Source organism: Raphanus sativus, chromosome 9, assembly GCF_000801105.2.
Source record: "Raphanus sativus cultivar WK10039 chromosome 9, ASM80110v3, whole genome shotgun sequence".
Taxonomy (NCBI): Eukaryota; Viridiplantae; Streptophyta; class Magnoliopsida; order Brassicales; family Brassicaceae; genus Raphanus; species Raphanus sativus.
In genome coordinates this window covers 28,546,474-28,562,077 of record NC_079519.1, presented here as the reverse complement: position 1 = coordinate 28,562,077, position 15,604 = coordinate 28,546,474, and the positions used below count along the sequence as shown (strand labels likewise).

The window sequence follows — 15,604 nt, the reverse complement described above, 5'->3', positions numbered from 1 at the left end:
ATTAATTAATTAATTTTTTGTTAATTTTACTAAATAATTAAAATTTATGAAATTTTACATTTTAAAAAAAATTATTTTTATTAAATGACTATTTAGTTTAAAAAAGAAAATTGTACATATAGCATCATTTCCAGGAAACAACTAATATAGCATCAAGGCGAACAAAAATAGATGATGTGGCAGTTGATATGACAACTGGTGTATGGTTTCACCAAAAAATATTAGTCGTTTATGTTTTGACAGCGTCGTATAAATTCATATATGTTTTGGCACGACCATATAAATCAGGTATAAATTGAATATATCACGATAGGTTGAATATGAAATGAGCATTCTTTCGGTTGCATCGCACATGAAAGTTCGTTATTTTTTGCGGTTAGCTTTATAGATGGTAAGTAACTTAGAGCATCATTAACCCCAGATTTTTAGGGGTGCTTGTTATTATTTTAGTCAAAAAAAAGAAGAAAAGAAAAAGAGCAGAAGACGAAGAGTAGCTTAAATAAACGTTCAATTTTGCTGTTCTTTGCACTGTTCTGCAGGCCCCACTGACACATGGTGGCCCGCAAGTAGTTCATCTATTAATTTTTTTTTTTTTAAATCCGAAAAAAAACAAAAACAAAATGTTAAACACCCCATTTTAAGCAATGGGGGTTAATGATGCTTTTAGTGAAGGTCTTAATAGTAATCATTAATTATGATTTATTAAGTGGTGGTGGAAACAGAAAAAAAATATCCATTGACTCTCTTAGGATATAAAGTATATAAATGTAAGAATGAAAAAAAGTTTTAAGTTTTCGCTAACTTAAAGATTTTAATACAACATTACTAGTTAATCAATTATAACTATTAATAGAAAGACCACATTGTCTATTCTCAAAAGTTTTTAAAGGTCGTTACTTTCAGAATTCAGTTTTTTTGGATCAACACAAATCTTATTCACATCTTATGGTTAAAAAGTATCTACTCAGCTAAATCTTTAGTTAAAAATAATTAATCAAAAGAGTTAGAAGTAGAAAATCTATCTCTGTATGGAATGATCCGTGGATCCCGGTTTCTTATCTGAGATCAGCAAAACCAAAATATCAACCACAGTTTTCAAGTCACTTCTTAAAAGTGGAACATCATATCAACCCGGACAATTCTTCATGGAATATAAATTTTCTTAATACTTACATACATCCGGATGATGTACAGATTATTAAAAGTTTGGCCATCAGGAAGATGGTGTCCTTACTTAACGAATGGTCAGTTTTTATTACACATTTGGAGGTATCTAAAATATCCAAATATACCAAAAATATTCATTAGACACAGTTTTTTTTTGGTATTTCTATCCAAATTATCATATTTTATCCGAAAATACACAAAATAACTAATATATTAAATTTATAATTTTAATTTTAGTTGTTAAAATAATTATAAATACTATTTATATATATATATATATATATATATCAGATATTTTTCAGATACTTATTAGATTCTTGGTTTGGATTAGTTTGGGTACCATTTCTTTGGATACATCAGTTTAGGACTCATTTGGTTATTTATCCTGAGTCTGATCGGATTCGGGACCCGATTTTGAATTGGTTCTTTGGTGCCGGATATTTTGCCCAACCCTAAGTGGAGTTTTGAGATCGAAGTTTAAAATTATATAAAATAAAAAGTAAATATTAAAAATTTGAAAATAAAAATTTTTAAAATAGTTTCAAAAAGCAATTTCAAATTTCAAAAAGAACATTCGAAGAAAAAAAAATTTCAAAAAGAGAAATTTTAGAAAAAAGTTCGAATTTGAAAACATATAATTCGAAATTATAAAAAACTATTTTTTATTATTTTTAAAAAATATTTAAATTTATAATCTAAAGTATAATAATTTTTTAACCTATTAAATAAAATATTTTTATCATATTTTTAAAGACTCTTTTCTAACAAAAATTCTATTTAGGAGACTTGCATTTTCAGATTATATGGAGGGGATCATGCACGACACTATAATTAATTACAATTCAGATTAATGTCCCACAGTTCTGCACGTATTCATTTTGGGACCTCTGTGTTTTTCATCATTACAAATCGGGACTTTTGTAGCTTTTCTAATAAAACTGAATCCCGAGTTTGTGCAAGCTATGTCTCTCCCGACTCTATCATCATAATCATCTTAATAGTCTACTACATCTTTTTGGTGAAAGGTTTTCTTTTTATTAGAGCATTATTAATGGTAAGTATCTTACCACAAGTGTCTAAGAAATAAAAAATTATTAATTCGAAGTAATTTAGTTAACAACTAAAATTTAACATTGGATTATCTTTCTTCACATGTCTTCTTGTTTGTCTGTTTTTGTCATCTTAAGACCATATCTAAGAATATTGTTGGTTTATAAATTTACATATTTTTACTCTAAAACAACTTCTCAAAATCAGAAGGTCTCCCTGAAGATTTAGTCGCTGTAAAATGTATGCTTTAACAGTTGATACATTGCCCAGAGCCCACAAAACCAGATCAAAAACCCACACCAGAATCCCCCAGCAAAATCCCCCATCTACAAAAAGTTTCCTATCAAAATCTTTAAAACCCACTAAATCCCACCTGATTTAAAACCCTTAAAATTTTATGAAACCCCAGTCCAATAAGTCCCACTAAGCCATTTATAAAGCAACACATATGCAGGGAGTATCTATTTTTTTTTGTTGGGTTTGAATGCAGAGAACTTTTTCCTTATCTCTCTCCATCTTTTTTTTTCATTTTTCCATTTTTTTGTCCTTAAATATTTAGATATCCATTTAAGATCCTTTCAGTGGGGTTAAATTAATTTTTAAAAAGAAGTGTAAACTAATTTGTATTATGTCACTTACACGGGCAAGAAAATGATGTTTGAATGGTTCTTAATGAGGTTTAAGTTTAACATAAAGACCAAGAAGTCGGATCTCCTTTCTCGATTATCCTGGAGGTTATACGATTTGAGTCCTCTATCTTTAATAAACTACCAAGGGAAAGTTATATTTGTCGTTCAAACTTATCCCTATAGTACTACGTTTGATTTGTGGGTTATGGAAGATAATGTAGAATGGTCGAGGATTCATGTCGACATTCCTTGGAATGGTGGTTGGAAGTCTAGAATAGATATCATAGGCACTATTCCTACGGGTCAGTTTGTTTTCTTCTACAATGATAGCGACTATAGAATCTTTATTTCTAGAACACAAAATAAGAATTCAAACTCAAACTCGCTTATTGCTTTAGAGAACTCATTCAATAACTAAAACTCTTAGATATCACAACTCATAAGTAAGTTACGCTACATACTAGCATCTCCTTATATATCACAAAATTTCTAAACTCATTAGGCATAACACAAATAGATAATATTCAAATCCTTTTAGATAACCTGAACTCGATAGAATTAGGTAGCTGCTCTTCAAGATCAAACTTACTTCAACAGCGAGCACATATATGCTTGGCGTTTTGTTCTCTATTACAATCACAAGACGATTAGACTCATAAATAGAGGGTTTCTTATGGTAAAGAAGTAGGGTTTCAATCGGTTTCGGCAATGTTGCTTTTTCTTGTTATTACGTAGAGACTGCTATGTCGTTTTTTTTCTTTTTAAACTTGTTCTTGAATAAGTTGATAATGCATGGGACTGTTGTGCTCATTATATTATATTTGATTGACTGGAGGCAGAAACATGAAAACATAATGTTTTGTATAGTGATGTCATCGTGTCACAATAACTTTGTTCACTTTCTTGAGGGAATTGTTTATGCAGATGTCACATAGCATTGCTAAGGAAATTTAAGAAATCGAACAATTGCTATGTTGTTGTCGTAAGGGGAATATATCGTCAAATAATCTATGTTGTCTCCGAGTCCTTTTAAAAACGGAGTGAGCAATACTCTAGTTACAGGTAAGAGATCGATATTAATCATGTGAGCCAAAACCATCTTCCTCTGTCAACTTTAGTTATCGCCAATGATTTAATTATCTATTGATTTAGTTACAATGAATTTATATAGAATTCATGATTACAATGTGATGTGTTGTTACCTATACCCGACCTGGTTAAATCCAATTTCAGTTAGGCGGTTAACCCCAATAACTAAACGATCTTACCTTAGTATAAAATTGACCCATCATATACCAATCTAACTTCAGGGGAGAGGCGGAGAGATTAGGGTTTGAGAAACAAAAATGCCATCATGATGATAAGACATAACAACAGCAAAAAGACAAAGATTGGCAAGGATTCAAACTCACTTCCTCCCGATCTACTGATAGAAATCTTGACTAGATTGCGTGTAAAAGCTGTGTCTAGGTTTTTCCTTGTTTCTAAGTCATGGTCAACTATCATCAGCAGCCAAGTTTTCATCAGATCGTTCCCCTCTCATTCGATACAGCCACAACCACCACGTCTGCTCTATGCTGTAAATAGCATATATAAACAAAGCGGATACTACAAGTGGTTCTTCTACTCGTCACCATCAACAACTCTTGTAGAGGAGAACATCGTATTTCCATCTTCTATCTCTCATACCTCGTGCGAGATTCGGAGTCAGCCCCCCAGCGATGTTCATTACGTCAATGGCTTGATAAGCTTTGGATATGGAGAGAAACAAATCATAACTCGCCCTAGTACAGGTAAGTCCATATACTTACCCAGAGTGAGATCAAGAGAAAAAATAATTCGAAGTTTTTTCGGATTTGATCCAGTTGAATCCCAATATAAAGTGCTAGCAGTGTGTAAGTCTGAAAAGGTGGGTGACTACCCCGAAGTTACTTCTTCTGAACATAAAGTGTTTACATTAATGGGACGAGAAGGAAGAGTTGCACAAGCATGGAGAATGGTTAAGTGTAACACTAGTCCTCATTGTCCTATAACTAATAGTGTGTGCATCAATGGGGTTATGTATTATGTCTCTTCCACGGGCAAGAAAAGGATGTCCGAATGGTTCTTAATGAGGTTTGATGTTAGGACCGAGAAGTTGGATCTCCTTCCTCAATTATCCTGGATTCCAGACGGTTTTTATCGTCTATCTTTGATAAACTACCAAGGAAAAGTAACATTTGTCGTCCAAACTTATCCCTCTATTACTACATTTGATTTGTGGGTTATGGAAGATACTGTAGAATGGTCGAAGATTCGTCTCGACATTCCTTGGACAGTGAGTTGTCGTTGGAAGTCTTCATTAGACATCATAGGCACTACTCATACGGGTCAGATTGTTTTCTTATTCAAAGACAGCTATGCTCGGTGTCTTGTTCTCTATTACGATCACAAGACGAATAGACTCATAAATAAATGGTTTTCTTACGATAAGTTTCAACCGGCTTCTGTAATGTTGCTTTCTTGTGATTACGTAGAGAATGTTATGTTGTTTTTTTCTTTTTAAACTTGTTCTTGAATAAAATTTGATATTGCATGGGACTTTTGTGCTCTTTATATATATTTGGTTGACTGGAGGCAGAAACATGAAAACATAATGTTTTGTATAGCAATGTCGTCGTGTCACAATAACTTTGTTCACTTTCTTGAGGAAATCGTTTATGCAGATGTCACATAGCATTGCTAGGGAAATCTAAGAAATAGAACAATTGCTACGTTGTTGTTGTAAGGGGATTGTATCGTTAATTTATGTTCCCTGTTCGTTCTTCAAAACGCCAGCATCTAAGAGCATCTCCATTGGTGAACCCTTTTTTGGAGTTTATCTTTTCAATTTTTAATTATTAAATCTTTTTTATTTTTCTTTTTGATTTTTTTAAAAAAAAAAAAAAAAATAGACCAATCATGGGCCACCACGACATGTGGGGCCCACACTACAGTGATGAACTTCAGGAGAGAGGGGTTCACCGGGAAGAGCTTCGGTGGAGAGAGGTTCATGAGATTTGTTTATTTTAATATTTTTTTTTCTTGGGAAAGGTATGAACCCCCTCAAAAACTCTCAATGGAGATGCTCTAAGAGCATTAATATCCCGGTTTCTCTTGGAGATTTTTAAGACAAAAAGGGGGAGGTGGACCCCACAAAACACAAACAAACTGCAGGCAAAGTCGCGAATAAAGGAACGGTTTCTCTTTACTGTTTGCGGCCTCACGACACGTGGCGGCCCGCGGTTGGTCCGACTTTAATTTTTTTTTAATTTTGAACCAAAAAAAGAAAAAGAAAAAATAGAAACCCAAGTGGGGTTTTGCAATAATGATGATCTGAGGACATGGACAGTAAATAACAAACATTAGAGTTAAATAGTGATGCATCGTTGTTATATGATTGTGGACGGTAACTGCCGCAGTTGGCCTTTTTACCATTTTTATTGCCGCTGTAAATTTTAGAGGCTCACACACATGTATTACGTGCCGGTAACTTGTCATTGACGCTGAACGAACAGTGTATAGTTGTCTCCGAGTCTTTTAAAAACGGAGTGAGCAATACTCTAGTTACAGGTAAGAGATTGATGTTAATCATGTGAGCCAAAACCATCTTCCTCTGCCAACTTATCGCCAATGATTTAATTATCTATTGATTTAGTTACAATGAATTTCGGGAAATTTCTACAGAGTTCATGATTAAAAAAATATTAGAAACAAAAACTAAAATATCCACAGTACTTAATTGGACTAATTTTGATATAAGATTCAGACACGCATTCATCTACAGCTAACATCGTTTACAAATCATTTTAATATATGATTAAGGTCGTTACACTAAGACGTGCAGCAGCATTATAATTGACAATGATTAGCCAGACGTGCGTGCATGTCCTTCAAAAGAAAACATATACAAAACGATACACACGAAAGAACATCCATAAACAACCAAAAAAGGAAAACATGCCTGTCTCCATCTCAAAAAGACGACCAAGAACATCCAAAAAGACCGAAACAGAGAAACCAGAGGCATCACATAAAGATCCTCGTATTGGATGTAATAGCATATGTTCTGTCTTCTTTAGTTCACTTCTCTACCGTGTTCCACTCACGATTCTTTTTCTCTTCTTTATCTATCTCTGGTCAACTTCCACCACCGTTATCTCCGGTAACGTCGTTCATATTTGCATCTCTTCGCGTAAGCTCAACGATCTTTACTGTCTCACCGCCGGTACTCAGCCTGGTTTACATGTACCGGTCAGTAATTTCACTAAACCGGTTAGTGAAAACGTGATCAAAAGTGAAGAAGAGAAGAGTGTTGTTGTTCTTGGTGAAGGTGGACACAAGAGTTTCGCAAAGAATGAAACTGATACCGGAGAAAGAGACTCATACAACTCTACGGTCGGAACAAGCCCCAACGTCATCACGAACGAAACTTCCACGGGAGAAAGAGGTTCCGGTCTTGATCAAGACTCTAAACTCATCAGTGAGAAGAATCTTGATTCGTTTCCTGTTGATTGGGACCCAGAGACCGGAGAAGAGCGATATCGATATATCAACTCCAAGGATGAAGACGAGGAGACTGCTCTAAAGGCAGTGGACAAGTATCTCAAGATACAAAGATCTTGGCTATCGATGGGAAACAACCGCAACAAACAAGAATTTTGCGAAGGAAGAGGTATCTACGTTTATGATCTACCGTCTAAATTCAACAAAGACTTGTTGGGAGAATGCTCGGACATGGTTCCATGGGCCAACTTTTGTAGCTACTTCAAGAACGATGCGCTCGGTGAATCCATTGAGATTCTTGGTAAAGGCTGGTTTAGAACGCATCAGTACTCTCTTGAGCCGATCTTTCATTCTCGTGTTCTGAAGCATCCATGTAGGGTTTACGACGAGAACCTAGCGAAGCTCTTCTATGTACCCTTTTACGGCGGTATCGATGTTTTGAGATGGCATTTCAAGAACGTTTCGGAGGATGTGAAGGACGTTTTGGCCATCGAGGCTGTTAAGTGGCTCGGATCGAAGCAGTCTTGGCGGAAAAACTCAGGGAAAGATCATGTGTTCGTTCTTGGAAAGATCTCTTGGGATTTTAGAAGGAACAGCAAGTTTTCTTGGGGATCAAGTTTACTTGAGATGCAAGAAATGAAAAACCCTACAAAGCTTCTCATCGAACGTAATCCATGGGAAGTCAACGACGTTGCTATACCACATCCGACGTTCTTCCACCCGAAAACCGACGACGATATCTCAACTTGGCAAAACAAGATCATCGTGAAACATCGGCGGAGCCTAATCAGTTTCGCTGGTGGAGCAAGACCCGGTAACCCTGATAACATCCGGTCAACATTGATAGACCAATGCAGGTCATCTCCGGACCAGTGCCGGTTCTTGAACTGTACCGGTGGAGGGTGCGATAAACCGGAATCGGTTATAGAGCTTTTTCAAGACTCAGAGTTCTGTCTTCAGCCGCCAGGAGACAGTCCGACAAGAAAATCGGTTTTTGATTCCCTTGTAGCCGGTTGTATCCCGGTTATCTTTGATCCGTACACAGCGTATTATCAGTACACGTGGCATTTACCGGAGGATCACCGGACATACTCGGTGTATATAAACAAAGAAGATTTAAAGGCAAAGAAAGTGAACGTGATTAAGGAGTTGATGTCAATGAGTCTAAGGGAAAGAGAGGATATGAGAAGTTACATTGTTCATGAGCTTTTGCCTGGTTTGGTCTATGGAGATCCTAACGGTAAGTTTGAGAGGTTCCGAGATGCTTTTGATATTACTATTGATAGTTTGCTCCATATGATATCTAAGAAATTGTAAGCTCTTGGTTTTATATGAATCTAACTGTATCATTTACAACTTATTTGAATATTACTAAGAACCACAACTTCATGATTTTTTGCAAAATAATTAAAACATGTTTGAAATGCCTCATGCAAGCATGGTAAAACAAAGAACAAAACTTAGGTTCACCCCTAAGGTGAACCTCTACATTCACCCACCAATAAGAATTAGTTAATTGAGATTTGATATCTCTTAAAAAAGGAAACCAAGTAATAATGATTTAATGAAATAAAATTATGTTTTTAGATAAATAAAAAATAATAGCAATCATCAAAAAATACATTCTTTTTAATATTGATAAATCCGTCAGAAAATACTAAACCCTAAATCCTAAATTATAAACCCTAAACCCTAAGTTCTAAATACTAAACCCTAAACCCTTAGGGAAAGCCTGAACCCTTAGGCAAATCCTATACCCTAAACCCTTAAATTTAAACCAAACGTTAAATCATAAACTAAATCTTAATTCCTAAACCCTAAATCATAACTTCTAATACTAAACCTTAAATCCTAAATTCCAAAATGGTTTATGGTTTAGGATTAAGAGTATATGATTTAATATTTGTCAAAGAGTTTAGGGTTTAGGGTTTAGGGTTTCGTGTTTAGAATTTAGGGTTTAATATTATGGTTTATGATTAAGGGTTTAGGGTTTAAGATTAACGATTTAGGGTATAGGATTTGCCCAAGGGTTCTGGCTTTTCCTAAGGGTTTAGGATTTAGTATTTAGAATTTAGGGTTTAGTATTTAGAATTTAGAGTTTAGGGTTTAGTATTTTTGACGGATTTATCAATACTAAAAAAAATATTTTTATAATTGCTACTATTTTTTATTTATCTAAAAACATAATTTTATTTCATTAAATTCTTATTATTTGGTTTCCTTTTTTAAGAGATATCAAATCTCAATTAACTAATTCCTATTGGTGGGTGAATGTAGAGATTCACCTTAGGGGGTGAAGGTAAGTTTTGTTCTAAAACAAATACTAATGTGTTGGTTTCTTTATGATATGAGGAACTGAGTAAAGAAAGGCCTTACCAGGTCCATGTTCTAACCAAAACCCCTTTCTAGCAAACCAAACCAAAAGCCAGTTGATTAAAACCAAAGACTAAGGGGTGTAGAAATTGGATAAACCAAATCGATCCGGACAAGATAAATTCAATCCAAAAACTCAGGACAAAACAAGAAACAAATACACAGAGATTTATGGGATAAATAGTCAAACATCTCCTTAAATAACCTGAAAAGAGAGAGAGGGGTTCTGTTACATTAACAATGTTAGAAGGATATCAGAGATCTGTCCGAGTCCTCTGAGATTTCTGGTTTTTAACATTCCCAGAATAATCTACAACAACAAAGATATCTATTTACAGCACTCGCATTCTATATGCTGCTGCTGCTGCTTCAATAGCTAAGAAGGTAGTGGTGGTAGTAAATAGGAAGAAAGATCAAATACTCATTCGTTTTTGAATCATCCGCGAGTCAAGTCAATATCTGTGAGTAGGTTTCTGCTAGAGTCAAGTGATCTGCCTGAGCCTGAGCCTGAGACTGAACCTTCCCCTGAACCAGGCCATCCACTCATTCCCTGACCTGAGAAATTCTGTGGCGTCTGCTGAGCCACTGGTGCTTCTTGTGCATTAGTGGGTGTTGTCTCCATTTCACTGTTGTCGTGCTCTTCTTCCTTTGGTTTATTCTCTTGTTTGATAATCTTGTTAGTGTTATTAGGCTTTGCAACTCCTCCGTATACAAAACTACAAGCCACCACCTTCAAAATAATAAACAATGTTTTTTCTGTTAAAAGACACATTACAAATAGACCGAAACCAAACCACATCAAACATGAATTAACAAGAACTAAATCTTTAACCATTAAAGAAGATGAACCTGAACGAGGCTGGCTGCAATGAGCATTCCAATCCCACCGCCAATAACATGACCTTCCGGACCAGAAAGAGAGACACTCAAACCGCCTGTTCGACTTTTGGGTCCACCACCTTCATTCACCAAGTAAGATCCGCCTAAACTTAGAATCTCAAAACGTCCCTATACACACACCACAAGAAAGGTGATACATAAGGAAACACATTAGCTTTTCTATGTTTTGAGTTTCTTTAGTTAACAGAATGAATGATGTTGAAACCTCGAATGTTAAAGAAGGCTCTGTTGTAGCGGGTTGACGCAGAGTGACTGAAGAAACGGTTCCGGTCCCTGACATTACACAAAGAACCCGAGGTCTTTGCTGTGAGAACGCCATAACTTTCGAAACAACATCCTGTGAGAAAGTAGAGGAAAAATGGTACAATTTGAATCAATAAACAGAATAGTTAGATTGAAAGAAGTTTTTTTTTTTATAGAGAATATACTTCTCCTGCTTCCACACTGATGACATGAGGTGCAAAAGCAAGTCCAGCCGAAGTGTTCATCCACTCACCTAATGTTAATAAACAAACAGAGGTAGACCAGTTATTGACTAAACAACTTCCAGTGACCAAATATTTATCTACACAGATTATACCAAACATGGATCAGCCAAGTTACTACTTCACATCTTAGCATCTCCACAATAAACGTTGTGTAGCAGTAACAACAGATCCAAGCTCATGTTCCTCACAACAGACATTAAAAGAGTTTAAGGCCTCACCAAGACTCTAACCACACTAGCCAATTAGTAATCTAAACACAAGTAAATTAGCATAGTAACAGCAGAGCTAAACCAACATACTCTTAACTTAATTTGGCCATAGGATCATCTATAGCCTCTAGCATTGGGAACTTCTACATAATCATAAGTTCTTCACAGTTCAACATTAAGATCTCACCAAGATTAGCGAGTCGTTGCTTCCTTCCAGTTCCAGGAGGTCGACCTCTGGCTCGCTTAGGAGCATTTGGATCAGTCATTGCAGTAGAGTCCTTAGCTCTGTTACTAGCAGAAGAAGAAGAAGAAGGCATAGGAGAAAGCCCCAAAGAGACTTGACCTTCAGGAGCGTACTTCCTCGGCCGTCCACGTTTCTTCTTAACCATCGGCGTCTCCATCTGCGGCGGCGGCGGCGGTTGGTGCTCCACCGCAGCAGAGGAAGAAGACATCCCCATGTGAATGCTGTGTCCGAAACCAGAGTGTCTGTGGTGGTCAGCCATGGAGAACAGAGGTCCAGGATTGTTGGCCGGAGGGTTGTGATGAACGCTAGGGTTTAGCATCGGCCTCATCCCCGGCGGCGCGTGGAGGCCACTCGCGGCCTGGGAAGGTGAGAGATTCGTAAAGGCTCCTCTTTGGAGATAGTAGTGAGGATGAGAGCCTGGAAATGCCATTGCTTCTCTCCCGTCCATGCATCTAACACCTTTGAAATTACACAGAGATTTCAAATTGGGGTTTTGAGGCTTTTTTAGTTGAAAGATTGAAACTTTATGAAGAACACTACTACCCTCAAGAAAACCCTAAATTGCCCAAGTTAAGAAAAAGAACAACAATGGTGGGTTTGGTCTGAACCCTAGAAAGAACGAAGCTTTAGTCTTCAGACCTAGAAGAGAGTAGAAAAATGTAAATAAATCTCAAAAGAAAAAAGAAGCTAGATTTGTTTTTGAAATCTAGGGTTTAACAACGCAAATGCAGATTAGAGGAGAACCAACAGATTTATAGTTTTTGATTTTTCTGGAAAAGTTATTGCGAAATGGAACTTTTGAAATTTTAGGCCTTCTGTGAAAGTTTAGAAAGACTGAAGACGAGAGGAGAGAGTGAGGACGACCATTGTTTTCCCTTTATATCATTCTCTTTCTTTAATTGTTTTTTTCTTAAAAAAAAAACTACTATTAAATTGGGTTAGGCTTACAATATTATATTGGTTTAAGATTTTTTTTTTTAAAAGCATATGAACTTTCTTTGCTGATTTAATGTCACACTGGACCTATGACTGAATTGAATTTAGTCATTGAGTCTGTTTTTCATTGATATTATTTATTGCTTGTTATCAAATGATATTTAATGCTTTTCATGTATAAACCCCATATATGCTTTTTTAAAGAAAAACTCATCTCGTGAGAATAATATACTCATTTCTGATAATATACAGTTTTGTATACAATCAAGATAATGATAAATGATTAGTTTCTTACGAAAGAGCAATACCTAGTTATATAATAATATATGTGAATCGCTTAATATAACAAATCATTATTTTAAATGCAAAACAATATTTCAAATTCAATTAAATGTAAAAGTAATACAAATATTAGTAAAATTATGATAAGTCTTTTATGAACAAACAAAAAAATTGTATGCACTTTTACGATTATAATCCTGCAAAGTTAAATGTGAGAAGATTTTTCAAAAAATATTTCTCATGTAGTAGATCTTAATAAAATTAGAAAGAATATTTTTATGGGAGAAATGAAACCATGTAATTATAAATACTTCTGAATAACTCAAATTTATATTTACTAAAATTGTACTTTTCGACATAAATAAATGAATATAAATTGTAAATCATGAATATTTTTTGTTTAGGGTTTAGTAACATACTTATGTTCAATTATTGTTTGTATTTTAGGACTAGATACAAATAATACTAAAATATATTTTATCTAGAACAAAATAAACGAAACCAAACGAGACAAAAAACACATAAATATGATATTATATACCATAAATTTTAATTGACAAAGTACATATTTTATTCTGTAAATATATAAATATTATAAAATTAAATTATCCAACAACTGAATTTACCGAATATAATTTAAAAATAATTTGAATATTCCTAAAAGTGTAGATAAATAGATATAAAATAAAATAAAAGATCTCATTACAAACTTATGCAGTTTTAGAATAATAATTGAAAGATTCCAATAGAAAAAATTCCAATAAAAAGTCTTTTTGACTAAACATACCGGTGAAGTTCATGTTTAGCTTCTCTAAACATACCTAACTTTTTAACAAAAGTTATCCATTAGTTCTCGATCAAAATTTATGAACTTTATTAATTCTAATAAATTTACAAATTTTGAAAAAATGAGATTTTTGATGAAATAAGAAAGGAAGTGAAAAAATGGTTTGTGTCTGCAGGACATAAGAATACGAAGATGTTGATGTTGATTTTAGGTGCATTTTAATGATGGTTGGTGTATTGATGACAATATAAATATGTTAAGAAGTGAGGATTATTGAATAAAACCAACATTTAAAAATGGCATTTTTTGAATGAACCCAAACTGTTGGAGTAAATAAATCAAATAAAAGTCTTTTAAAGAATCATAGATTACTTTTAAATTTAACTCTTTGTTTTGAGTCATATCTGAAATAACCCATGTAATAAACCCCCTCAAAAAAGTCTCATTTGTTTAGTAAATTTTTGTATTTATGCATTAAGTGTTCTGTTATAGTTGTATCCGTTTGTAACTGATTTAAAATATTTAAAATGTTCGTCTCTCATGATTTTTTAAAGCTACTTTTATTTTGGTTCTTGATTAGAAGTAGGGATGTGTAGAGAGAGAAAGATGTGTTGTTGATTAAAGAGATGTAGAGAACAGCCAAAGAGTAGAGAGGATCTCTCTTTCTCTCATGTCTATGTCACTTTGCTATTTCTTTCTTTGCTTTGGACAGTGAGCCCTCTCTCCTAACTTTATTTTGTTTCCATTTTTATATTTCCCTTTTTCATTTACTTTTTAATCTATATTCTTTTTCTTTCGAAAGTTTTGAAAATGATTTGAGAAAATATGTGTTACAATAATTTAAATTTAATCTAAATTGAAAGTTTTTCTCATCCTACATTGAAAGTTGTATGATGCATTTAATATCCGGTGGCTAAAAGAACCCGACCAAAAAAATCCAATTTGTCAACAAATAGATGATTTAATTTGTGTATTTGAGATTTGTCTTAATCCCTATCCAATTTCTGATCAATTTCATCATAATTTAATAGTTTGTCAATCTGTACATTAACTTGTATTATCAAAAAAATACTTTTCCGTTTTATACTAAGTATCGTTGTAGAAATTTTTTTGTTTTAAAATAATTACCGTTTTAGCATTTCAATACATAATTTATTAACTTTATTTTTCTGTTTATTTTTTTGTTAGTTAAAATATGAGTAAGTATATGAATAATGATGTTTTTTATGCAAAATTAAATAATTTTTTAATCTGTGTGCAAAAATTTAAAATGATATTTAATATGAAACATAGGAAATAGTATATATACTCAGTCACTTAGAGCTTCAACACCTCCACAATTTTGACTTTTCCACTACAAAATAAAATAACTTTGACAAAAAAAATAACTGTAATAATTTTGACTTTTACTTGTTCCCCTTTCGGCCAACTTCCACCTAAATTAATGTGACTTTTTTACTTAGCAATTTTCATAAAAGATCGCACAATTACTCGAGGGCGACTACTACTCAACTTGAAGTTTAAAATGTTTTTTCTTACATAAATGGCTATAAACTTGCACAAACTGGTCCATATAACATTTATAATTTCATAAATAATATATGGAGAGTGTGAATCACTATAAAGGTAGATTTACCGAAATAGAAGTGCAGTGTTGAATGACGCTTTCAGCTTGAGGATGGTGTCCGAAAAGTTAGCTATGTTTTTTATGAAAGTGCTTTAGTTTATAATTTGGCACAACACGTATACAACGTTATACATGTATATAAAGAGAGATGATGTATGGCCGTATGGCTCTGTAAATGATGTCATCAAAAGTGGTTCTTTTTCTGAAACTTGTAAGGAAAGCGATCTCAACTGTTGCTTTTTAATTTTCTTCCTTCTGATGTATTTTGTGGGGGATAGAGAGATATGATTCTCTTCACACTTTGTGGTGGTCCGGGGATTTTTGGTCCAACAGTTTTAAATTTCTAATATATGCTGGTCGTTTTAGTGATGCTAGAGATTTTATAAAG

General features: G+C 34.0%; 3 protein-coding genes across 3 annotated transcripts; 2 read left to right on the top strand and 1 right to left on the bottom strand.

Annotated features, from left to right (window-relative positions):
- Positions 1–4,200: 4,200 nt before the first annotated feature.
- LOC108825158 (putative F-box protein At1g31000) lies at positions 4,201–5,581 on the top strand. The gene is made up of 3 exons (XM_018598488.1): positions 4,201–4,463; positions 4,566–5,163; positions 5,552–5,581. The coding sequence occupies exons 1-3, from the start codon at positions 4,201–4,203 to the stop codon at positions 5,579–5,581; spliced, it is 891 nt and encodes a 296-aa protein (XP_018453990.1).
- A 1,169-nt stretch (positions 5,582–6,750) lies between these two features.
- LOC108825159 (xyloglucan-specific galacturonosyltransferase 1) lies at positions 6,751–8,687 on the top strand. Its single transcript, XM_018598490.1, is given in 2 exon segments — positions 6,751–6,799; positions 6,802–8,687. Coding segments are annotated over 2 exon segments (1,935 nt in total).
- A 1,237-nt stretch (positions 8,688–9,924) lies between these two features.
- LOC108823567 (AT-hook motif nuclear-localized protein 5) lies at positions 9,925–12,439 on the bottom strand. The gene is made up of 5 exons (XM_018596802.2): positions 11,528–12,439; positions 11,072–11,139; positions 10,849–10,980; positions 10,593–10,751; positions 9,925–10,473 (listed from the first exon to the last, which is right to left on the bottom strand). The coding sequence occupies exons 1-5, from the start codon at positions 12,030–12,032 to the stop codon at positions 10,180–10,182; spliced, it is 1,158 nt and encodes a 385-aa protein (XP_018452304.1). The 5' UTR covers positions 12,033–12,439; the 3' UTR covers positions 9,925–10,179.
- Positions 12,440–15,604: the final 3,165 nt, after the last annotated feature.

Bases quoted from the DNA above. Each gene is read 5' to 3' on its own strand.
- LOC108825158 (XM_018598488.1), top strand. From the start codon at position 4,201: ATGATGATAAGACATAACAACAGCAAAAAGACAAAGATTGGCAAGGAT. The intron at 4,464-4,565 runs GTTCTTCTACTC...TCAGCCCCCCAG, and splicing joins CAAAGCGGATACTACAAGTG to CGATGTTCATTACGTCAATG. The intron at 5,164-5,551 runs GTGAGTTGTCGT...TCGTTTATGCAG, and splicing joins GTCTCGACATTCCTTGGACA to ATGTCACATAGCATTGCTAG.
- LOC108823567 (XM_018596802.2), bottom strand. From the start codon at position 12,032: ATGGACGGGAGAGAAGCAATGGCATTTCCAGGCTCTCATCCTCACTAC. The intron at 11,140-11,527 runs GTGAGATCTTAA...TATTAACATTAG, and splicing joins GCAACGACTCGCTAATCTTG to GTGAGTGGATGAACACTTCG. The intron at 10,981-11,071 runs GTATATTCTCTA...ACTTTCTCACAG, and splicing joins TCAGTGTGGAAGCAGGAGAA to GATGTTGTTTCGAAAGTTAT.